We start from the raw sequence: 24,168 nt of genomic DNA, 5'->3' as shown, positions 1-24,168 counted from the left end.
GTGCCAGTATTGAACTGCTCTCTACCAAATAATTCAATCATACAAAAGATTAGTTTACTTAATTCCAGATCTCTTTACTTAAACTATATATCTCTTATTTGTGTTTTGTTTTTGTCTTGTTGAACTTAATGTTATCAAGTGGAACATCTAAACCGTGTTTGTCATTTATTTTTGAGTTAACTTAATTTGACAAATTGAACTGAGGAGCCTTGGATTTTGCACTTGAGTGGATTAGAGGACAGGCAGAGTAAGGGGGGGGGCAAAGCCGTGATGGAGGGGTGGTCAGACAGACAGACGGCTCGGAGGGGTGGTTTGGATTTTCAGGTCTGTCTTGAGGGAGAAGGTGTGTCTGAGAGTACTGTGTTTGTGTGCGCGCTATGACTGGAGAAGACGGTGCTTTGTTGGCCCCTGTGAGGGAACGAGAGAAGAGGGAGGGAGGTTAACGCGTCCTCCTCCAGGTTTACCTCTCCCTGTTCACTGGGCCGACTGGTCAGAGCGGCGATCTCGCCACGCCGCCTGAACCGAACCAGAATGTAGCTGAAAACGGTTTTTAAAAGTATAAATGACAGCCGGAGGCTCGATCTGCCTTCTGACGCCTGATCAGCATCAAACCACCGCACGAAATAATAAGAAAAGCAACCACTGCTCATTGTTTATGTATTTGAATCAGTATTGGACTACTGTTCTGACCACGCCCGGTTGTCATGTTGATCGTTGGCGGCTGTTGCCGTGGAGATGCTTGTGTTTTGAGTTTGACTGAAACAAGGCGAGGCTTCCTGTTGGGCCCGTAGTGACTCAGGCAAGGGGATATGACCTGTGATCGGCTGGTTTCTTCCTGGCTTTTCAGGGACACAGGGTTACACTTGCCTCTTTGCTGGCTTATCCAGGACCAGCTCTCCCTCTTCGACTCCTAAGCTTAACTAGAGGAGAGGAAATGTAAAACTGACGGGGTTCCTTTGGCAAGTGAACTCTAAACAGCTTGTATTCCCTTTCTGCGCTCGATAAAGATTATTTTACACTTCATTCATTCTGATTTTGGCAGTGCTTCTCTCTTAGCGTAGATCTGGGAGCAGCTTTGGCCGCATCCTTACCTGAACCTTTTAGTGGGACAAAAACTGAACCCGGAAGCAGGAAGCAGCAATGCTCTGCTGCTGTTGAAGGGACAAGCAACGTCTGTAAAACGCCTCTCATTGATGTTGATGTTACTGTTTAGTTACCCAACTTTATTTCGCTCCGAGTCTGTCTCGTTCAATCTACTGTGTGTGTGTGTGAGTGAAAGAGAGTGTGTGTGAGTGCGAAGATGCAAAAACCCAGTCTTGTATAGAAACAGTGTGTGTATGTTCGAACACATTATCATGCCAAATCAAGGAGGGAGGGTGAGAGGGAGGAAAGGGACTGATTTTTTTTTTTTGGGGGGGGGGTTGATGTGTGTGTACGTGTATTTAAAAAGCTGGACAAATGTTAAATGCTTGAAGAAGAGAAAAAAATGTCATTTGCAAAAGGATGATGTGAGGAAACCCTTTTTAGTAAGTGAAAACCACCATGAGCAATGTACAATCCCCAGGGCTGCCAAGCAGCTTCCCCACAGGGCCAGACGAGGGGAGCAAAGAAAGAAAGAAGGGTAGGAGAGGAGGGAAGCTGGCTGGTGATACTCTACTACTTTTTAATGTTTAAGAAAAATAATGTGACTGTTTTTTTTTTTTCTCTTGACTTAACTATCCTGTGAGCAAATGCTATATTATATCACAACACACACCCAACGGCTCCTACTGTCGATCAAAAGCGCTAAAGCTATTTTTTTTTGACAAAAACAGAAAAAGAAAAAAAAAAACCTGAAAAAAAAACACAAAAGAAAAAAACACAAACTGTGAGAATCTGCTGTCTTTTTTGTCATTTTACATTTAGTATGAATACACACAAACAAAACCCTGAAAAGCTTTAGTCTAACCAGCACAAAGATGTGGGTGGGTGGGTGGGCGGGGCGGGTGTGTTATCGGGGTGGTGGGGTGGCGGGGTTGGTACAGTACAGAGGGGAGGGATGGGATGGGTGTCGTTCAGAGAGACTATGCAGTGGAGTGTTGAACCCAGGCTTCCATGTCCACCTTGGGTTTTTGCTTTCTTTAATAATAAAAAAAAATCCCAAATTTTTTAAAAAACAGTTGAGATGGGATTCCCAATAATATTCCTCAAACATGTTGTGCCATCGTTGAATCGTACTACTAGTACTACTAATAACTGAAAAAAAAACCTTTATTACCTAGCAACCGTCGGGCCAGTTGTAGCAGGAGAGGAGGACAGGTTAAGATTTGCAAAGTCCATTTCTTTATTTTCACAGCTTGTCTCCTCGATACGCCGAGGGGAGTGAGGCCGGTGAAACTGCAAATTTTACACAACTACAATGTTTTTTATAGAGATTCTATCAATCCACAGTGTGTAGTTGGATCACCTGTAAACCTATTATGCACATTGCTTTGGGAGACTGTTGAAACTATATATAATATATATATATATGAGAATATAAACGTACAGTGTCTATAATCAATGAGAGGAAGTCTTCTCTTACAAACAAAACAGGAAGTACCTTTTTATTTTCAAATGTCTTCCTCGGGTCATCAAAGGATTTTATCTTAAACTTCGGGGGAAACTGCACTTTTTGAAGGACAATCTTTATTTGTATGGGTATAAAAATTGACAAAAACGAAGTCGCCTGATATTACAAGGTATAGAAAACCGACTCCAGTGTGCTCTAATAATGAATGTCTCCTCTGATGCTGTCTGTTTGGTTTCATTTAATCTTTTTATTCTCCTTCCTTTGTTGCTTGGTTTGTTCTGTATTTTTTTTTTTTCTCCTCCTTTTTCCTGAATTTCAGTGCTCTTAAGAGAATCTGTGCTAAGGTGTAGAGTAGTAAGTAGTAGGTCTTCTGTTGGCTGTACTCGTATACTGATTACTGTTTGTAACCCTCTGGCTCCTGCAGCCGTCATACAAAGCTGTAAAACTTGGGTACAACCCTCAATAAAAGACTAACAACGACTCCGTTTCCTCCTGGATTCATTTCTCCTCCTCTGCTTCTTGGTAAAACTATAGTTATGTGTAATATCTAAGCATTTACCACCTTGTGTTACCTTGAATTCTTGAAGAGAAATGTGTCGGTAGTGAACAAAAAATCCAAAAAAGGAGAGAACTCGTGTGTGATTTGGCCCCTGTTCCTCATTTATTCACCTCGGAGGCATGAGAAAAACAAATGTGTTCTTCGAAAATACAAGGTCATCCGGGAGGACTAATCATATACAAATAATCCTTTTGAGGGTGAAGTATTCCTGTAACTAAAAATGGACATTTTATGAAAAAGTATATAAGACCAAGAATTCACTGAGATCTTAACTTGAGATACTTGAAGAGCACTTTTTAATTGAAATAAAATTCCAACTACGGTAGTTTTTGTTCTCAGGTGAAATAAGTATTCATTCATACAAGTAAGTAAAAGTAGAGAAGGCGTCGCAGCACTGGTCCTGCCCTGTGACTGATACAATTTTGAAGTTTTTGACCTAAGAAGCCACAAAAGCCAAATTTTTAGACACAAATCAGTAAAAGAAGAAATCCCTTTTTATCTTGCTGAATTGGCAGTCAATTGAATATATTATGAAACCACAGTGGATCCTGTTGTAGTGTTGGGGCTCAGTTTTACTTCACAGCGGCCTGATGTCTCGCTAACGCATACAAGCGTCAGTAAAAAGCTGTAAAATGACCAAATACTGTTGGGGGTCCAGAAAACATTGTGACCTTCAGACCAAGTCTTGCGCTCCTGTCAAAACCACCTCTTCATTTCAACTTGACACGTTAGTGCTCCTCCTCACAACATCACAGCAGAGACACAGAACTATACAGCTGTGTATTTATTGATCTATTCATGACAAATTATACATTGGAACCACACTGTGGAGCTGAACAGAGAAAAAAACAAAACTGTGATATAACCTTTTTCAATATTTTGTTTATCTCCACGCTCCGAAAGAACATGTTCAGTTAAATACAGTCAAACATGAGACACAGCAGCCGACGTTGACGGTGCCGACGTGGACAGAGGAGCCGACGGGGAGGAAGTGGGAGATGTACCTCCTGTGGGGTCACGCTTGGGTCAACCTCTCTGGAAGAAACAAACAATACGGATGAGTGACTACACGGACAAATGAGCGGAGAGATTGCACATGTGTAATTGAGAGGATGAGTAGGGACAGAAAACATGGCCGACAGAGAGACTTGCCTCTACAGTGAACAATAGAACAGATTATTCGTAGACGTCCTTCTTGTCTGCGATGTACTGTACAATATCCTCAGGACTCATCAACTTCTCTGCTTCTGCGTCGGGGATCTCAAAGCCTACAGAAGAAACACACAGTACACAAGGTCGCATAAATACAGGTGCTCGCGTTTTCTGTTAAAAGTTGTACTTCACACAGAGTTGACTGAAGATGTAAACTGAGTTTGAACTAGTTGCTAATCAGTCTTATATCAGACAAAGTTTTTGTACTACTTGTACACAAAATTGACAAAGAAAAAGATAAAACTTGGATGAAGTCATGGAGAGGGCGTGAACGTTGACTGTGCATAAGTTACGTAAAAAAATCATCCCAAACATTACAGTTGGCAAGTGTATAACGTCATGCTAGATTCAAAGTAGAAAACGCTCGACAAACGGTAAATATAATTCAGTCAGTCAGACAGTTTCACTTCAGTGAACTGTGCACCTGACCGTCAGGCAGCTACGTGGCGTGCCGACTCACCAAACTCATCCTCCATGGCCATGATGATCTCCACCTGGTCCAAACTGTCCAGACCCAGGTCTTTCATAAAGTGGGAGGATGTCTGCAGCTGTGAGGCAGAAAGTAACACAAGCCTTAGAAACTTTTTTTCTTTCTTATAATCACCGACATTCTGGTTTGATTCGAACAAGAAGATGGTGCAAATGGAGCCGTCATCAGCTCATGATAAAAAACAAAAATAGTTTGTTAAATAACACATCCAACGCATCCAACTTTCCCAATGTGTTTGTTGTGTTAGCTGTCGGTGAACAGAGTGCAGGCCTCAGGATGTCTTTGCTCTCGCTCACCTTCTCAGGGCTGATCTTGTCGTAGAGCTTGAGGACATACATGACGCGGTCTTTGATGGTTTCTAGGGTGAGGGGGGGCAGGTCCCCATACTGTCGGCACAACACGCTCACCGAGGGGACCTAAAGAGGAAGAGGAGAGGGGTCAGGAGCAGGTGTGACGAGGTGGGCGAAGGTGATAGAAAGAGGGCGAAGAGGCGGTGATCACGTTAAGACACCAACTCCCGAATTAGCTTCAAAGCCATTTATGCTCACATCCAATCCGCGGGTCAAAAAGTTATGAGCCCAAAACATTAGCGGGCTGCAGCTTAACCGTGCATGTCGAGAACAGTACCACTCTACTACTCATGCATTAATCTCAACAGGGTTACACTACAGTAACACTCTCTTTCCTTACGCAGACAAACAGGAAGTACGCATACAGTAAAAAGCGGAGCAAATTACTCCACTTACATCACTTTAAAACCTAACTTCAAATTTCTTATTATAATCTTTGCATCCCAATACATTTCTGACCTACAGTCTAAGTCTCTCAAATGATCAGGTGACCTGAAACAACAGAGCCAATAAGAATATTTTCTAAAGCTTATGTTAAATTACTGTGTGTGTGTGTGTGTGTGTGTGTGTGTGTGTGTGTGTGTGTGTGTGTGTGTGTGTGTGTGTGTGTGTGTGTGTGTGTGTGTGTGTGTGTGTGTGTGTGTGTGTGTGTCTTTGGGGTGGATGTAGAGTTTATAACTCTCTAAAGTGAGGGGGTATTCTTTTATTTTTATTCTTGCTGTGGCTCCATCCAATGACGTTAGCTATATTATTTCCATTCATTCATACCTTTTATTTAGCAAGAGAACGCCAATTAAGAGCAAATCTCTCTCTTTATGATGTTGCCCTGCAGACAAGTGGTCAGCAGAATTTATACAATAAACCAGAGTCATCTTCCTTCTTAACTGACTTTGGGTGATACACGTGAGAATGCAGAATCACTTGTAACTTGACATCATTCTTATTGTGTCAACAGATCATTAACGTTTTATTGTTGAAGTTACCATGCCTCAAACACACTACACTCAAAAACAGCTCAATGTCAGGCGGCGATCTGTCAAGACCGTTTCGGGGAGACAGACAGACACAACGACAGACACAGGGATGCAATTAACCACAGAATTAACATTAACAGTTATAATATCTATAGTAATGTGAATGACTGAAAAGTCAGTAATAATGCCTGTTAAGGTGATAGAAATATTATAAAATAATAAAAAATAATTATGGTGGTGAATGTTGAGTAGTGGTTATAATAGCTGTAATGCTGGAAGAAAAACGACTAACAGCGTTAACATGGCAGTGAATATTAGAGCTAATAAAAGTAATGATAAAACATATGAATAATAACAGTAATAGTAGCAGGGAGCCTAAGCAACAACATACAATTCAGAGCGCCATGTTAATGTGGGAGAGCTTCATTAACTATTGCTCAGCTAGAATGAGATGAACAGTGCTAGAAGTCGATTAGGTTTAAGTGTTGAAGCATCCACATGGTTGTAACAGATTGTAGGTGAGCCAGGGGCAACAACACAAGTGTGTCACCGACTTTGCTAGCTAGCTAGCCTACGAGCAAAACATGACTGTAAAATATACGGTAACGTTTCTAGGTTTGGTGTGTTTCGGGCTGGATAGCACTGCAACAGATTTCTACTCATGGTCAAATAAACTGATAGCACGCCATCATGAACTTTCAGCGGGCTTAGGTTAGCCTGACAGGTTTGAAAGACGTCGGTAGGTCACAGCAGCGGTACGCTAGGCCACGACTGTTCAATGTTACCGGAGACTCACTCTGCTCTGCTCGAGCCACCGCGTCCTCCGGCTGTCTGAGGCGAAGGACAGAGGTCGGTGAATGGCTGTTGCCGGGGCGACAGCGGCTCTCACTGCCAGGTTACCGGAGGAAAGCCTCAGCGAGGGCCGGGCGAGCGTGCGGACACACTGCTGCAGGACACGGGCCGCCATGACGGAGAAAAGTGACTGGTTTCCCGGCGTGCAACGCGAAGAAGAAACGGGGTCAAGGGCTCCGTCGTACGCATGCGCACGACAAAACCTTTTTTTGCATTGTTTTCTTGTTTGCATATTTTATTATTATTTTATGTGTGCCGTCTACAGTGTTTTTTTACTAAACAGACAGTCAAAAATAAACAACAATAAACACTGACTTCGGGTTCGGAATTAATAAATAAATACACGGATTCAGCTCAGGGAAGACCAATCAATAACAGAATCAGATTACGGATTTGTTGTTAAATAACTACCTTACCAAATGATTCGAGGGAACAAAATGATTCAGCATGTCATATACGCGTATAACTCGTATGCTATACAACTCAAATATGAGAAATACTTGTCGACAGTTTCATTTGTTTGGGTTTACGAGATTCATCGATTCGGCACTCGACTCATAATGTCTGAAACCATTCAGAGGGTAGTCAGCAGAAGAAGCGAGCAGAGAGCAAAACAGATAGAAAATAGCTATCACAGAGTTAGCCTAACTGTCTTAAATATTGTATTATATATATTATATTGTATTTATTCCCAGCCATGGAGTTGTCTGAAATACTGTACAATAAAGCAGAGTACATTGAGACGGTAATGTGTTTGATTTTAAGCCGCTGTTCGCTTGCTAGTCGGTTGCTATTTGGCTAACCGGAGCTGCACGGGGCGTTGGGCGTTTGATGACTGAAGTCATTGTTTGTGCTCAGTTTAGACAGTAAAGAAAGACAAAAAATACTTTAATATCAATTAAGTGTTTATGTATGTTAATGAATCATTTGTGTCGTTGCATTTCAGGCTTCTGGCAACAAAGTAAGCAGACAGTCTGTTCTGTGTGGGAGTCAAAACATCGTACTCAATGGAAAAGTAAGGAAAGACACATCTGGCTGTCAGTGTCGTACAACTTTCTGTCAGGGTAGTCATGTTGCTATCTGTTCTCTACTCTGTTAAGCAGTGCTAATTTTGTGTGTGTGTGTGTGTGTGTTCCCTCCCTCCTTCAGACTATTGTCATGAATGACTGCATCATCAGAGGAGACCTGGCTAATGTCAGGGTGGGCAGACACTGTGTGGTTAAGAGCCGGAGCGTCATTCGACCACCTTTCAAAAAGTTCAGCAAAGGGTAAAACATCCTTCTGTATTGGCAAATTGTAGCAGATTGATTTTCTGTCGGTCAGTTTATCTATTAATTGAAATCAAATTGTCCATCTGGTATAGATAGATAGATATTCCTTTATTAGTCCCACATAGGGGACATTTCCTTTTAAGCAGCAAATTGGATAGCAAACTTAGAAGAAGCATCAAATAAGAAACAATAAATTATAACAAGCAATATAAACAAGGAAATACAGAAAAATATAAACACAGGAAAATATAGAAACAAGAATAATAGGAAACGTATAAACAATATTAACATACAAAAGAGTAGTGTCTTTGCGTCAGGAAATAACGTCCAGAATTGCAGATTTATTTTGTTATTTCTTGTTGCTTAATGTCCAATAAACAAACACCTGAATTCCATGACTTTACGCATCCTCCCTCCAGAGTGGCGTTCTTTCCACTGCACATCGGAGACCACGTCTTCATCGAGGAGGACTGCGTGGTCAATGCAGCACAGATTGGTTCCTACGTCCACATTGGCAAAAACTGCGTCATAGTGAGTCGAATGAAAATACGTGCACCCACACGCACACACACACACACACAAAGCAGAACAAGGAAACATGATAGTGCTGCTCCACTAAGAGGGGACATGAACAGAAGCAGTGTCTCCTCTTGCCTGTGGGGAAACAGTCACATGATAGTCATGTTCAGATGATCTGAGCTGGGAGCTGGGGTGTAATATGAAAGGGACATAATTAAAGTCCCTCTGGAGACACGGTTTAAAGTTAAAATAATCTTTAAATGTTAATATGTTGTTTAACAGTTTTCCTACATTAAAAAACTCTTTTCTATTAGTTTTAGAAAGGCCTGGTAAGTCGCATACACATGATAGTTTTCAGAGTTTGGGCTCACATGGAACATTTCTTGATATCATCAAGTCAGACTCCAGTTCATAAACCCAGAGAGAAACAACGGATAGAAAACATGTCACACATATCTTATATTCCCACTACAGGATCACACATTCACAGAGAAGAATGATATTCATTTAGACCTATTTTCCATTCTGATCCCCACTTACTCGACTAGACATACATTTGTAAGATGCTGTTTCCACCAGTGCACTGACCCATTCCTTCAGTTCTGGGGCCTTTGTTTCCTTCAAGTATCTTAAAATTACTCGGCAGACTGTTCACCATACCCATGATAATAACAGAACATATAAACTTGGGCATGTTTGGTTTTTAGGACCTGTCCGCCAACAAACATAGCTTTGGACTTAACGGTATTTCTGAACCAAACCAACTACTCAAGATTTCTTATACGTGGATCCAATGTTGTGACCCAACTACATTCCCAAATGCAGTGCATGAAGGTTCCTATTTCAGTTTTGTATGTCCAACCCAAAGCATGTGTGAGGGTGAGTGGTAAAGGAGCAGATGAAATGGCATTAATACAAAATAAATAAATCAAATATTGTTCTGAACATCCACCATCCATTGTTTACCATGGTCTAATAAGCAGAGTGAAGAAAAGACTTCCAGTCTGTTAAAGCATTTGACTCTGTAGCAGTTGTTTGTTCATTTGTTTGTTGTGTATTGTGTGTGCAGGGTCGTCGCTGTGTGCTGAAGGACTGCTGCAAGATCTTAGACAACACCGTGCTCCCACCTGAGACCGTGGTGCCACCTTTTACCGTCTTCTCTGGATGCCCCGGTCAGCCACACCACACAAACACAAAGCTGACCCCTCCTCTTTGTTTTGTTTATCATGTCTTTACCTGTTTTTGTCTGTATCTCTAGGTCTATTTTCAGGAGAGCTCCCAGAGTGCACGCAGGACCTGATGATTGATGTTACCAAGAGTTATTACCAGAAGTTCCTGCCTCTCAGCCAGATCTGAGTCCTGCCCCAAAACCTGCCAGCAGGATCCACACCCTTCCCCGGCCAGTTCCATGTCAGGGTCAGGGACTTTCATCAGAAATGGACTTTGAGAGGTCAGGTTCTATCCTTCACCTCTGAGGCCCTGAGTTTCTCCGCCCAAGGACAAACATTTGGTCCTATTAAGAACCCTAATATGATTCTAGTTTTTGAGTTTGACAAAAAGCACATGAGGAATAAAATCTAATAAAGCTGCTGAAGGCGATTTTGTATGTTTGCAGGCAGCTCCAAATTGCAGCGAGTCTAGAAAGATTCTTTACTAAACTGCACAGAGCACGCTCATGTTTACCATCCCAGCCAAGATTCCTTCAACATGGACAGATAAAAACTGTCACTCTACAGGTGCACAGGTTTAGATATTATTTTTCCTGAAGAATGCTCTAACTTTCTTAAGAAGTGCGCTGATGTACAGTAGTCTGATACTTTTTCCTTCTCATGTCATGTGATGTGGAGAAACTCAAGGCCCCCACGTGGCTGCTGATAATCCCAATCTCCGCCCTCTGACAGCAGCTGTCGGTGAAATTAGGAAATGGAGGAGCTACGTAAGGAGGCAAAGGATGGAAATGTGTGAATACAGCTTGTAATATACTGTATGACACCTATGGACCAAAACAATAGCAAGCAGTTTGGATATCGGACGTTGGCTGTACATGTGCATTATTCATGTCCATGAAAACGGAGCCGTACTCATGTCATCAGATTTGAAAAGGTTGTTTTAGCCTCTGTCATTTTTTATTTCTAATGTTGAAGAATGTTTGTTTTATTCTTCAATTGCCTATGTTATTTGTCATGAAATGTATTTAATGTGGATTTTTTCTTTCAATTATGTTTCAAATTATCAACTGCAATGTTAATTTGCATATAGTGATGTTGATGTGTGCAGGACAGCCCCCTATCCTTTACCGTGGTCATTTTCTGTGAGCGTACAATAGCCAGAACCAACATTTGAAATAGTGCAGCAATGAAATAAATGAAAATACTTGAAATTATACTTTTTCCTCCAGCAATTGCACAGAATTTTTTGTCTCCGAATCCATAAGATTAGCACCAGAGCATTTGGCATCGTGGACGATCAAGGTATGATATTGGATCTGAGGACAGATGTCCATTTCTCATGGAATTTATGCAAGGTACCTCAAGGACCAATGTTTGTTATGTGCACACGCTTGAGCACACAGGTGCTTAGTACACAGTTCTCTTTCATGCTATTCTGCTGACCGTCAATTGGTGGTGGTAATATGCAGCGGCACCCAACGACATGCTAATAAAGGCTGGGGGGCAGGAGACTGAGCAAGTACATGTGGCTGCAATGATGCAGTACAGTATTAACAATATTCCAAGAATCAGCTTTACAGATGTTTCATGAGGAAATAAATGCTTGTTTGTTAGACTTCAAGTGGTAGTAACATGTTTTACAATCAAATTCAGGTGCCCTGTTAAGTTATATTGAAAAAAAAATGTTCACAGTACTTTTCTCACTTAAACATAGTGTGTGCATCCTTTAAGTCTAATAAATGTGTTGACTGCATTTCTTTGCAAAGTCTGAATCCTGCATAGTAAGCCATGTTTACTTACTAGCAGTCCAAACTCAACAGTTTCCATCAGAATGTGAGTTACCATAGGTTTGTCATAGAGATGGACGTTGGAAATGCTTCACTAGAGAATCAGAACAGGATAACAACAAAATCAGGCTCGTCTTTCTATATTTCCTCATCACAAACAGACTCATGATGTGGGAAAAGTGAGTTTTCCTAACGCTGTCCTATGGCACCACCTAGAGGCTTAAAGAAGGGCAGAGACAAATGTCATTTCTGAGAGCCTTGAAAAGCTCAGTCTAGAATTTAAGTCACCACAAACTCAAAAATGACTGCTCTGAAAAAAATATTGCAGACCTGCTTCAGTAAGTCCCACAATCGAATGCATGACTCGCATATTTTCTTTCACACACCTGTAAGTGAAGGATTTTTGCAGTGAAAGCCAATGGGATGACCGGCATATATTTATCTTTTAAAAAACAAACAAACATTAAAAGCCCCCTTAACTGCCAAACAAATACGTTTGTTTTTGGTCTCTTTAGAAATATGTACATGTTTAGCTTCAGTCTTGACGCCCTTTAACAAAACAATAGAATCAAATACACTGAAAAGGAAAATTATTCGTTACCTGCTTATAGCAAATATTTCCTTTGTTTATTTGTCAAAGTGGTATTTTAAAGAGACTTGTCTATATTTGGAACATAAATATAGCAGCCAACAAATGCTGCATTTATTCCTTTGAGGAAATGTTACATGATCTTTTTTTCAAATGTTCTAGAGCAGAAACCTAACAGATGAAATGCCTGTGTATGACATGTTTAGAGATCCCTTATTGAATATTAAGCAAAAAAAAATAAAAACAAAACCTTCCATTTTCATTTTTTTAATTAAACAGTCCATCCGATTGCAACTCAATGGTTTTATTTATTTTACAATGTGAACCACATATATCATACCAACAATTAAATGTTAAGTATATAGATTAGCCATTTATTACTTTTTAAACAAATAAGTATCAAGAAACAGCTGATAATAGTGTTGGCTCCAGAGACACGTGGCATGAGTCAGCCTTTTTGAAACAATGTGGATGAAGGCCGGCGACTGGCTCAGGGGAAGAAAAGAAAAACACAAAGTGCCCCCTCTATTTTAACCAGGCTAATCAATGGGGGTCAACACTGCAGGGTGAACAGTGGGAGTAGAAAGACGGTACAATCCCACTCGTAGCCAACTCTTTAGTCGGGCCTTTGGAGAAAAAAAGAAAAAAAAACAACTATCCTTTGATAAATCTGATTTTTAGTTTATTTTTCCTGTCAGCAGACACTTCACATAGGAGGATATAACTGATCTGTAACAACACGCACCATTTGGTTTCAGTCGAGAATGCTACCAATGCAGATGTGGAGTGTTGGCCGCACAGTGAGTAAAGTGTCTGGAAAAAGAAAAACGGCTAGAATATTTGAAATGCATTCCTCCGATTTAATGACGAGCGTGTGGATAGGCCGTCACGTCAGTCCTTAAGATTCACTCCATCTCAATCACCATGTTCTGCCATGAGCAGTGCGGGGTCCCAGAGTTTAAACTGTCTGATGGCTTGCTGAGGGTTCAGTTCCTATTAAGGAAACACAGATCCTTCCTATGTCACATTATTCACTAGACTTGCTAGCCTAGCCTAGGCTACCCAGAACTTCCAAGACATTATTGCCTTACAGTTTTAAACCAAAACATGAAGCCTCACCATGAATTACTTGTTAAACCCTCCTTCACAGTAATCAAAGGCTCTCTGTTAGCAAATCAAACCTCACTTTTCCAATACGAGGTTAACAATTTCATCAGTCTAATTCAGTGGTTTCACTTGTGTGCAAGAACAAACTCCTTAACGCTGAACAGAGGTGACACATCGCGGCCTTGTTTTCTTTCACTGACAATCTAAGGATCACGTATGAATATATAAAAGCCAACCTATAACGCAAAAATGAAATCTGTGACCAAAATGTAACAGAAGTTAAAAACTGGCATGCTTTTTTTTACAACTAAAGAAAACCCACTTTCCAGGTCAGAAAAGGTGAAGGGGAGTGAATAAGTCAACAAAAAGGAGGAAAAAGAGAAGGAAACATTGACATCTCACAAGTCAGCTACTGCGAGTATTACAACTTGCCGACAACTTACTGTATCACTACTATGGCCGGGCATCACCGGAGAAGTTTAGACTTGGTTTGACAACTAGACAACTCAAATTTGTTGTTGAATATTTTACAAATGGTTAGCTCCCTATGCTAAATGAAAGCATATTCCAACAATCATTACGCCCACAGACAAGCCTAGATGTTCTTTAAGATTCTAAAAATCCGTACCGGTTTATATTTATTTTCAAACCGCTAAATAGTTTCTGCCTCATGTGATATCAGTGTCTCCTACTCCTCTCTGTTACAAATGGATGGAAGGCAACAACCATTTCAAGAATGAAACAATCCAGAGTTGCATCATCCTGTACCGAGTAAAATCTAACCCATCCACGACTTATTAATGCACACACCCCATATACAAAGAGCAGACATTTTCACAACACCCAATCTGACACTCTAGCCAAATAATTTAGTGACTTGAGTGTACTGACCGGCATGATTGGTGAGTCTGTTGAGAGACGCTACCTTCGTAAACATTTCTGTGGTTTGTGCTTTCTCTACAGCACCGATTAAATCAATTTTCAGACAGGGAAGGACTCTGAGTCTTTGAATACAAGTAGGGCCCATATGCAGAAAGCTCCACAACTTGATCGAATACTTTGAGAGTTGTTGGTTTGTTGTTAATTTTTCTAAGCAGCAACCGCTAAGTAATGTGTGGACCTGTTAAGAGCTGGACGAGGCTACAACTGGGATACAATGGAAGAGCCGATTTGTTTGCATGAGTTAGAGGTGAAAGCTAAGTGCAAAAATCCTTATTGCAACTCATCAGAATATTCACACGATCACATAAAACAGCAGCTGCTTTCGTAATAAGACTAGGGTAAAAGGGGAGAGGACGTGGCAGTCAGCTAACGGGTTGTCTGACAAGCTGTATACACAAAAAGATTCCTTTCCATTATCCTCAACAACAAAAAAACAAGGTGGAGAAAGAACGCAAAATTAACTTGGCTATCACTGCTGCAAAAGGTGGCAACAAACCTAGAATTTTAACACTGGTGGTTGAAGAACTAAAAAACAGAAAAGGGCGTGTGGCTGAACTAAATCAAGCCACTGTTGAAGCAGAGTAGTTAGAGAATAAGGTTACATGCCATCAACCTGGTAGCCAGAGAAATGTAACTGGTTACAAGCGGCAGAGGAAGCAGATTGATGCCACAGATGTACTCCTACTGTGAGAATTAGCTCCACCACTGACCGGCAACTTCAACTGAGTGCTGCAATGATGCCGTAACAGAAAGAACAGACGGGTTGTTTGATGCAGAGGTGAGTCTCTGACAGAGTTGGGTCTGACATTTGGCGAGCAACTCTTCACTGAGTGAGACGATTTGATCATGGCCCTCACTTCCTTTTTAAGGTGGTGGGTGAGGATGAGTGAGGTTAAGGGAGGAAGGGCACAAATGTGTCAAGGATCAAGTGGCTTTAACTTGTCAAGTAGCACAGTGCATTTTCACCCCTCCGAGAACTGTCTGCATCCCAAAATGAGTTGGCGACTTCCTTCGTTTGTCTCCTTTTCATGGCGGCGATGTCTGAGAAGTGCTTGATGTCGTCCAGACCTTCCAGTCACCCACACACTTATTAAGTGTTCCGATTGAAGATCAGTGATTTGTAGTTATAGTGCGGGGTAGGAGACAAGGAATAGAATTCATTCAACATCTGAAAAGAACCGAGACATTCAGTCCTTGTTTTCCTTTTCAGCCTGGGTTTCTTTTGCACAGCCAGGCATCTGGATGTCTCTCTGTCCATCTGTGCATCTATCCCAACCTGTCTTTGCCTTGGCTTTAAAGGCTTTTCCTCCACCACACCCCCTCACACACACACACGCACGCACACACAAACACACACACACACAGGCAGGCAGCAGATCAGATCATCCTGTTGCGTTTGTGTGTAGGGGAGTCTGTGATGACATCACTACACTGGGTGGAGTTTCGTTTCCGGGTCCCTCCCCCTCCAGCTGAGGCGGAGCCTGTAGAGTCCAGATGCAATGCCATCTCTTCCGAGATGAAAGTGTTCAGGTCGACGTCTTGGAGCCCATTTCGCCTGCTGCGGCACACTGGCCCCGAGCCAGAAGAACCACCTACACCAGCACCTCCTCCGTTACTGCTGCTCCCACTCACATGTGTGGGAGACCCTGGAGCACCAGAGCGCACACTGATGCTTGCCATGGCTCCACTCAAACCTGTGTAAAGAGGAGAGAGAGGAGAGAGCAGCAACAGACATCAGTTGGTGAAATAAGACATTCAAAAAAATAAAATAAACAACTGAAGTATAAGTAGGAGCTGCAACCATCTGTCTCCATTTAGTACTGACTTCGCTATGAGGCAAGCTACCATCATCCATCCATCATGTCATTGATGTACGTGTGGAATGCCACACGTACATGGGGACTTGAGTGGCCCAACAGTGACAACCAAGCAAGCAGGTCATTGGTCCATTAATCCAATAGTCAACATATTTGTATGACCCCAAATGACAACTGCCCGATCTAAATGTCAGAAAGATCTAAATCTTTGATCTTTGAGAGGATAGTCATAGTGGCAATGATATATCAAGTGGGTGATCTAAGTTTGTAAGTATTTATGTCAGACCTGATTTAAAGATGCAAAAGGGCATGTCATTTTTTTCTATATAAGCAGTTAGGGGCTATTGAAATGTGCCACTAGGTAAAACAAGTTGCCTTGTGATAGGGAAGTACACAGCAAGTAAACAGCTCTTTGACAGAACTTGACTTGTCAAAGTCACTCGCCCAGGCTCTTATTTCAGTGCCGTTGCTTTCTCCATTTTGGATTTCAGAAGAGAACAGGAGCCGGGTTCAGGCTTCTTCAGAATGACATTGTTAGGATGTTTGCAACAAAACAGAATTAGAAGCAATGCTTATAAACACACGTCACCAACAAAACTTAGACGCTGTTCAGACCGGACATTAACATATCTTTGGTGATCCGATCCTAAGTGGACAGCTCAAAGTACGTGTGTTCACACCTGGTATTATAGCGCATCTCCACGTGCGACTTGTGTGACCACTTGTGAACCCACCTCATATCTCTGGATGCAAATATACACATACATTGTTTCCATATCCAAAAATACAGTGTTTTATTTCAGCAGTTATTCACTTGAATCATATATTATTAAAGAAACTTGAGATGCCTAATTAAAAACAGCTGCCTACAGACTTTGTCTGTGACAAAGCCAAAGTATGTGTGTGTTGCCACAAGGAACCAAAATCAGTAAATCTGATTGACTAAAAGAGTCAAGGGTGGAGTTGACAGAAATGTGAAATGGGTTTTGTCAACTTAAATCAATAAATGATTTGTCCGTCCCAACGCACAAACATGACAGTAAAATGAAAAAGTATCTGATAACTGAGAAAGGAGACGAACTGAAATCCCCTGACACGGACCGAACTTGTGTTTCTGTAACCTAAACCACCAAATGCCTAACATCCTCCACCCTAACCTCAGCTGCCCTTTAAAATGCGGGCACCTTCAGATAAAGTTCTGAAAACTAATTTGCACTGACAGCACATCTGAAGTACAACATACTGCAATGTAACTTAATAACAGACAGTAGCAGTTGCATCTGCAAAACCAGAGTCATTAAGAAACTACTTGGCTTTAGATTTAGTGAGATGTTCCCCCTCTCACACCCAGACACATATGCGCACACACAAGGCGCCAAAAAGGTGAGATCCTCTTCCACCAGGGGCTAATACTTACGCACCGTGCACTACATACCCGTAACTCTAAGCCACATGTGGCAGAGTACTATGACTGAAGAACAGGGGTGCTCTCTCACACAAACTAACTTTCTGCTAGTTTTAATTAAAAATATATATATAATTCCTATGGCATACCTTATCTTACAACCACTCTACAGTACATAGCCATGCCAAAGCTCCAACTATTACATTTATGGAATCAGTATATTTTTCTCCATCAATTTGAATAATCTACAATGTGAACACGACCACACAAAAACATTTAATGATACCACTGATTTTTACCCAACAATGTAGCTGCCTTCTGGATTGTAAATCACGTATCTGATTAAGTTGCTAGAATGTAGTTATAGACCAATTCATTGGTCGACCGATAATTGGGCGCAATGTAACTTGGAGATCACCCGCCTATACATGTGCTTGTGAGGCCCATTAACAAAAAGTTTCTTCAGACTGTAGGCATCTACAAGCAGCCTTATCAGCATGACTCATGTAAAGTTACTTTCATCGTTCTATGGGTATATGCCAGCGTGTCGGTAGCAAGCCTCTAACCTTCTAAACTAGCTTACAGGGCTCAAAATGTCTATGTACAATTTTTCCAAACCCCTACTCATGACGAGCCAACTTTCACCTTACTCACCATGCAGTGCTATGGCCTCCCTGAAGGGCTGGAGGTCTGCTTCCACAGATGAGCCAGTCTCAGATGGCGAATTAGCCCGGCTGGGGGCCAACATGGCCAGTCGGGGGTTGGCCCTGCTACTCCTGTGTGGTGGTGCTTTGCCGCACAGAAAACTGATAAGATCCTCCCTGCGGATGGTTCTCCGGCGCTTTTTCACCCATGCCAACATGTCCTGCAATCCAATACAAAAAGGTGATCCATCCATAAATTAAGCCAGGTTGAGTTTCTGATGCTTCTCCCCCCCTTCAACATCCCTGTTGGGTAAACCCAATTTAGCCTGAAAGCACCTGGTTCCTAAATATCAAACAAATATGACAATAAGATGTAATATGACAATGTGTCCAGATATATACACTGAAGAGAACAAGTGATTTATTCTGAAATAAAACATTTTATTGTTCAGAATTTGATAGAATACCACTGTGCCGCTGTGGTTATACCACTACTGTACTAGCATGTTTTTTTTAAATAACGATGGCACTTCAACAAAAAAAATGTATTTTGTGGGGGGAAAATATATTCATATACCTCCCAGTTATTGGTGTTAATCTGACACCTGGTGACAATTTACATAATTGTTGGACACACCCTGTTTATCTGGCAGTTCTCCTGGTTACTTTGCAAGATGGCATTCTGCTCTAAGGTGACACTCAATGGGGAAACAGTTCAACAATACATCTGGAGTTGCTCGCCAGTTCAGTGATGATCAGAGCAACGAATTTTGGACTAAAGCCCACTCAACAGTGACCAAACCTCTCATCAGTAGAAAGGATAAAAAGGCTAAGAAAACATTGTTTAAATCTCGTCTACAATGGTTACTGTTCTCTAATTTTGCTCACTTTTTTCCCCCCACAGAATAAAAGTTTTTGTTGAAACGCCTTGGTTATTTAAAAAAAAAAACATGCTAGTACAGTAATGGTATAGCTGAAGCTGATATTTATCAAATTCTGAACAATAAAAAACAACATTATTTCAAATTAATCATGATTTCCACTGTAAATATAAGAGAATGGAGGTAGCTAAAGGTACCAGGAACTTGACCCACCTTATTGCGGCGTTGGTGGCCTATCTGGATCCCCCGATCAAAGCTTCTCTGGTGGGCATCCACACTCTCTGCGATGGTGAAAGACAATCATTGTTTGTTATTATCTATTTCAAAGCCAAGGAAATATGCAGGATGATGCATGATGGCCAGTGCATTTCGCCTCTTTTGTTCTCCACACGGACTGTGTACCTGTATGCAACCAAAGCATGCTCAAGTGTGCGTGGTCAATACTACCTGGACTTCAAACAGAAACCAGACAACTTCCACTAGCCCAGGGGTGGGCAATTCCGGTCCTGGAAGGCCACTGTCTTGCATGTTTTAGGTTTCTCCCTACCCTAAAACACCGGAGTCTAACAATAATCAAACCGTAACAAGCATCAGCTGCTTGATAGCAAGCAAATTATTAGGATCAGGTGTGTTAGAGCAGAGCGAAACCTAAAACATGCAGGACAGTCGCTCTCCAGGACCGGAATTGCCTATCCCCTGCACCAGCAACATGTTGTCCTGTTACCTACAGACTCTACATTCCTACGCAGAATATGTTGATAGAGATTAGGAATTAGGAATCCCCTGCCCAGTTTTTGTTAGGCAGACTGCCAAATTAGTCCTGTACAATCTCATTCGCACTGCAACAAACAACCCTTGTTTACAGGTAAATTACTGATATTGTTATAGACCATATTTAAATTTGCAGTCTGTTTTCTTTTTAATCCTACAATGAACATGTCTTTAACTGACATAAAAAAATCTGATTACCACTTGGATGAGCTGATCAATAAAAACATATGCATTGAAGAATAAGTAAAAAAACAGAAACATTCTTAGCATACAAACGGCAGGTGTAGTATTTGGCAGATCAACAAATCAAGGATAGAGAGAAGAGAGTTGTGGTTAGATACCTTTGTAGAGGTTGGTAACTGCTGTTGCAGAGTTCTGAAATGGCACCCACAATGACAGGCCCTGTTGATGGCATACTCTGTCTGTGGGAGGAAAAGGAATTAGATCTGATTTCTGCACATAACCTGTGGCCGTAATTTAAAAAGGGAGCACCCTTGATTAATGTCACCCAAAAGTCAACAAAACATCGGAGAGGCACAAAAGCTTGGTGATTATAGGGTTGAGGTGAAGATCATTTTCATTCGCCATTTTGTCTTGCATCTACAATTGCAGGGACAGGGTTTGGCATAAAAATAACTGTCAGCCAGCGCTAGATGGCCAGCTTGGCAGCAGCTTGTTTAAGCGGAAAAGCACCGACAAAACAACTTAACTGCCCTCTCAGCATTAAAGTTGCAAAGCCATGTCAAACATACATGTCAAACACGGATAAAGTTAACAAGTCGAGCTTTGTCAATATGTACAGCAGCTATGTCTGAGACTGCCACATCAGTAGCATATTGTAGACAAACCAATATTTCCACAGCGAACCAATACTATCCTCGCCATTTTGTGATTATAACGGTAGCTGCGCGTTGCTAAACAAACTGCTCACTCAGCATCAAACCTTGCCTTAAAAACAAGTTTACATGTATGTGCGCTTCTCTTTATAACACATTCAAAACAGTTTAGCAGATGGTACCACTGACAGAAAACAAGAGACTGTCATCTGGGAATGTCGCGTAGCTACGATTGTTGTTACCATCGCCATTTTGTAACTAGCCTTGGCTAACGTTACGTTAGCTCCCCGCTAGCTTTCTAACTTGGTGTCAACAAGCCAGCCTATTAACAAAAGGTATTAATGTTAATTTAAGCTACTTTAATCACGCCAGGTCAGATAATATATGGTTTTTCAAATGTTGAACTATGTGTATAACAACTAAATTCGAGTTCCTAACTATTTTTTTGTCACTGGATAACACAGCTAGCTAAATTTAGCATTGCAAAATCAGCTGTAAACGTTACCAAGTAATGGCCAGCGAGAGTGCTTACGAGCTAATTAGTTAGCATTTTACCGATAGTGACGCTAACGTTCGTTCACAGTAACGTTCGCGTATGTACCCAGGTTAGTAACCAACGAGCAGAGTGCATACTGGAAATGTAAGTAGCGTTATACTGAGGGCAAACAAGCGAAAAGGGCGAACCTTTGTATAACTGTGCCACAGCGGTGGCAGAGTTCTGGAACAGATGCCACAGTTTATCCTGGTCGTTGTCGGCCTCCTCCTCGCTCGGCTCCCTCTGCTCCGCTTCGGCCAAACACTGCCGCTCCCATTTTGAGAACCAGTGCTCGGGTCCGTGTTCCTGTATCTCCGAGTCCCCGTCTTCCTTCTTCTCCTCCATTTAATGCACCCGAAACTCGCGTAAAATACACCTTTTAATGTGTTAAAAGATGAATATCTGAACCGTGTATAAAGAATTATGTGAGTAAAGCCATGAATATTGTTAGCTTTTTAATATTTCGCACTAAGATATCGCTGTGCTTCCTAACCCTACTACCATCTGTGGAGATAAGCTTAGCTAACTATTTTTCCTTCCAGTCGCCGACGTCGAGCTATATACAACGCAGACTATCCTGTTGTGCGCTTCGTCCCGCCCATTAAACCAGATGTCAACTATGATTGGTGGCGTGAGCGATGCAGGAAGGCCTCGAGGGCTTTGCTCGGAATTTCATTGGCTCTAGGACACGTCCGTCACAGCAGTGACACAAAAGAACACAGTGAAAAACACCCAGTGAAAATTCTCCATTATTAAAGCTTGCGAGAGAGTGCAAGTTTTGTCGTGAAAACTCGGGCAGTCATAATAGAATAAAAAGGAATTGAGTAAAGTATAATGTAAAATAATATAACAAAACTTATTCACAACCTACAAGCTAGAAATGACTGTACTATGGCAATCATATAAACGTATATCTTTCGACAACAGCAAAACCAGATTAAATATTAGGAGAGAGACCATAGACTATAAAAAGAGAGAGACCAATGGTCACTCTACAAGTAGGCCTACATATGCCTCTCTTGTGAGGATTCAACTATGACATCAAGGCTTTTTATATGCTAAATTCAAAAATAAAAATATAAGTTTTAATAATGAACTAACCCAAACAAAATGAGATGAGATAAACAGGAGTGAGTCAGTTGTTATTATTATTTAAAAAACTCTATCTAATACCGAGTCCAGATTTAGTACTGTTTTTATCCACTGAGTGGTGCCATTTACTCAAAAACTAAAGACTGATCTTAGTCTAATATAGCCACACAGTCTGGTTCAGCACTGCACATATGGACCAGCTAAGTGTCTTGGTAAATGGACAATGATTGGACGTAGGTTATCCAATATGGTAATGATATAAGCTATACGTTTCTCCAGTGAGTTTATTGTAAGTTCATTATGGGCATGGGAACTTGAAGATCATCACGGACTCAGGCTGTATCAAAATCAGAAATATCTTTATTAGCATTAGTACAATGAAATTTCGTATGGCTTCCTCCCTTACACATATCAAAACAACAAATACAATTAAAGTAGAAACGGAAACACAAATACAAAGTCAGCAGGCAGCAGTTGGCAAATAGTTTGAATGTACAAAGATGCTTTAAAAGTGTTTTAAAATGTTTTTTTCTTTACCAAGTGGTACAGTTTTTTTGATAAGTTGTATATAAACAAAAACTGAATAGATCCTACAAAGCAGCAATCGGCTACCATAAAAAGAGTGCATGTCCCCTTTTTAGTAGAAAAGAAATTCTGTAGCACAATTTAAAAAATACTGCATTGGTGTTAAAAACCTGCATTAGTGTTTTACTGAAGCATAACCTATAAAATTCAGCCCAAGTCACCCCTGCCTCATGTTGATGGATATTATGTTTTTATGACTTAGTTTAATGTGTGATAGGCTATACATAGCCTCCAGGTAGTATTAATTTTACTAACACAACGTTTAATTGCTGTTTTGCATACAATTTTTTAATATATAGGCACACAGCTAGGTAGGCTAAAGTTATTCGTTTCTTCTTTTTTCCCTTGATGTTTACTGGAGTAAAAGGTCTTACAAATTAAATTCATTGAGTAAATTTACTTTTTTAATACTTTAGTTTGTTTCCACATGAAGCCAATGATTTTCCCCGTTCAAGTTATTGTAAATTAGTGATTTGGGCCCCGATGCATCACGCAGTCACCAGAAGCCCTGTATTGTTATTCCTATCATTTCCATTGATCTAATACTTGCTGTTTGTACTTATATTTCATGTCCCCCGTATCCTATCTGATGCACACGCCTGGTCCCTATAATTCAACATGGATGAGAATGGAGCCGGGGATGGGCCAGTGTTTGGATCTCCATGCGGATGTGACATTTCAGAGAAGAGCGCGACCGCCATTTTGAGATTTACCCCAGACTCAACACATCACAAACCACGGGAGGAGCGGGTTGAGAGCCACACACACAGCTCAGGCTAACGTTGTATGACCGGGCACATTCCTCACAAGAGGCAAGAGGTTAGCGAGAAATGCAGCGAAGTGCCGCGTTTTGTCGTGTATTGTTTTAGGGGAGGTTCGGGGGGAATTGGTTTATGTCGGGCCGTGGCAACTCTCGTCTCCGCGAACTTCCAAATCAACATTAGTGCTATTCCCGTATTAACTGGTTTGAATGGATAGCCTTTTCCTCCGCTCTTCCCCAGACGAGGGACAATCGGAGGAGCACACGGACTGGGGGTATTGCAGACAAAGTTGTTAATGTGTGTCTATAGCAAATGAACATTTGTTTTCATTTTTGTTGTACCTATATCACCAGTTGGCTGCCCAGTGTCAGGTAGCTTAACGCTAGCTATACATAGAGTATTTGTTCCTCACGGTGCAGGTCGTGCTGCGCGTTGTCTTTATTGCCCCACATTTACCGGGGTTAAAGCC

The 24,168-nt window shown here is 41.3% G+C and overlaps 3 protein-coding genes across 3 annotated transcripts; 1 reads left to right on the top strand and 2 right to left on the bottom strand.

The window, feature by feature from the left end:
- Positions 1 to 3,879: 3,879 nt before the first annotated feature.
- ndufab1b (NADH:ubiquinone oxidoreductase subunit AB1b) lies at positions 3,880 to 7,126 on the bottom strand. The gene is made up of 5 exons (XM_083930546.1): positions 6,933 to 7,126; positions 5,109 to 5,228; positions 4,783 to 4,870; positions 4,259 to 4,378; positions 3,880 to 4,141 (listed from the first exon to the last, which is right to left on the bottom strand). Exons 1-4 carry the CDS (start codon positions 7,101 to 7,103, stop codon positions 4,287 to 4,289), a joined length of 471 nt encoding a protein of 156 aa, XP_083786672.1. The 5' UTR covers positions 7,104 to 7,126; the 3' UTR covers positions 3,880 to 4,141; positions 4,259 to 4,286.
- Positions 7,127 to 7,585: 459 nt separating this feature from the next.
- On the top strand, positions 7,586 to 11,458 carry dctn5 (dynactin 5). Its single transcript, XM_083931681.1, has 6 exons — positions 7,586 to 7,733; positions 7,935 to 8,003; positions 8,138 to 8,256; positions 8,679 to 8,790; positions 9,848 to 9,950; positions 10,037 to 11,458. The coding sequence occupies exons 1-6, from the start codon at positions 7,686 to 7,688 to the stop codon at positions 10,132 to 10,134; spliced, it is 549 nt and encodes a 182-aa protein (XP_083787807.1). The 5' UTR covers positions 7,586 to 7,685; the 3' UTR covers positions 10,135 to 11,458.
- Positions 11,459 to 12,619: 1,161 nt separating this feature from the next.
- hapstr1a (HUWE1 associated protein modifying stress responses a) lies at positions 12,620 to 21,791 on the bottom strand. The gene is made up of 5 exons (XM_083931482.1): positions 21,411 to 21,791; positions 20,232 to 20,312; positions 19,333 to 19,400; positions 18,249 to 18,459; positions 12,620 to 16,066 (listed from the first exon to the last, which is right to left on the bottom strand). Exons 1-5 carry the CDS (start codon positions 21,604 to 21,606, stop codon positions 15,750 to 15,752), a joined length of 873 nt encoding a protein of 290 aa, XP_083787608.1. The 5' UTR covers positions 21,607 to 21,791; the 3' UTR covers positions 12,620 to 15,749.
- Between the last annotated feature and the right edge of the window lie 2,377 nt (positions 21,792 to 24,168).

The sequence above is a fragment of the Echiichthys vipera genome, assembly GCF_963691815.1.
Source record: "Echiichthys vipera genome assembly, chromosome: 17".
Lineage (NCBI taxonomy): Eukaryota > Metazoa > Chordata > Actinopteri > Perciformes > Trachinidae > Echiichthys > Echiichthys vipera.
Note: the sequence above shows the minus strand (reverse complement) of the source record. Positions and strands in the feature narration are given on the sequence as shown.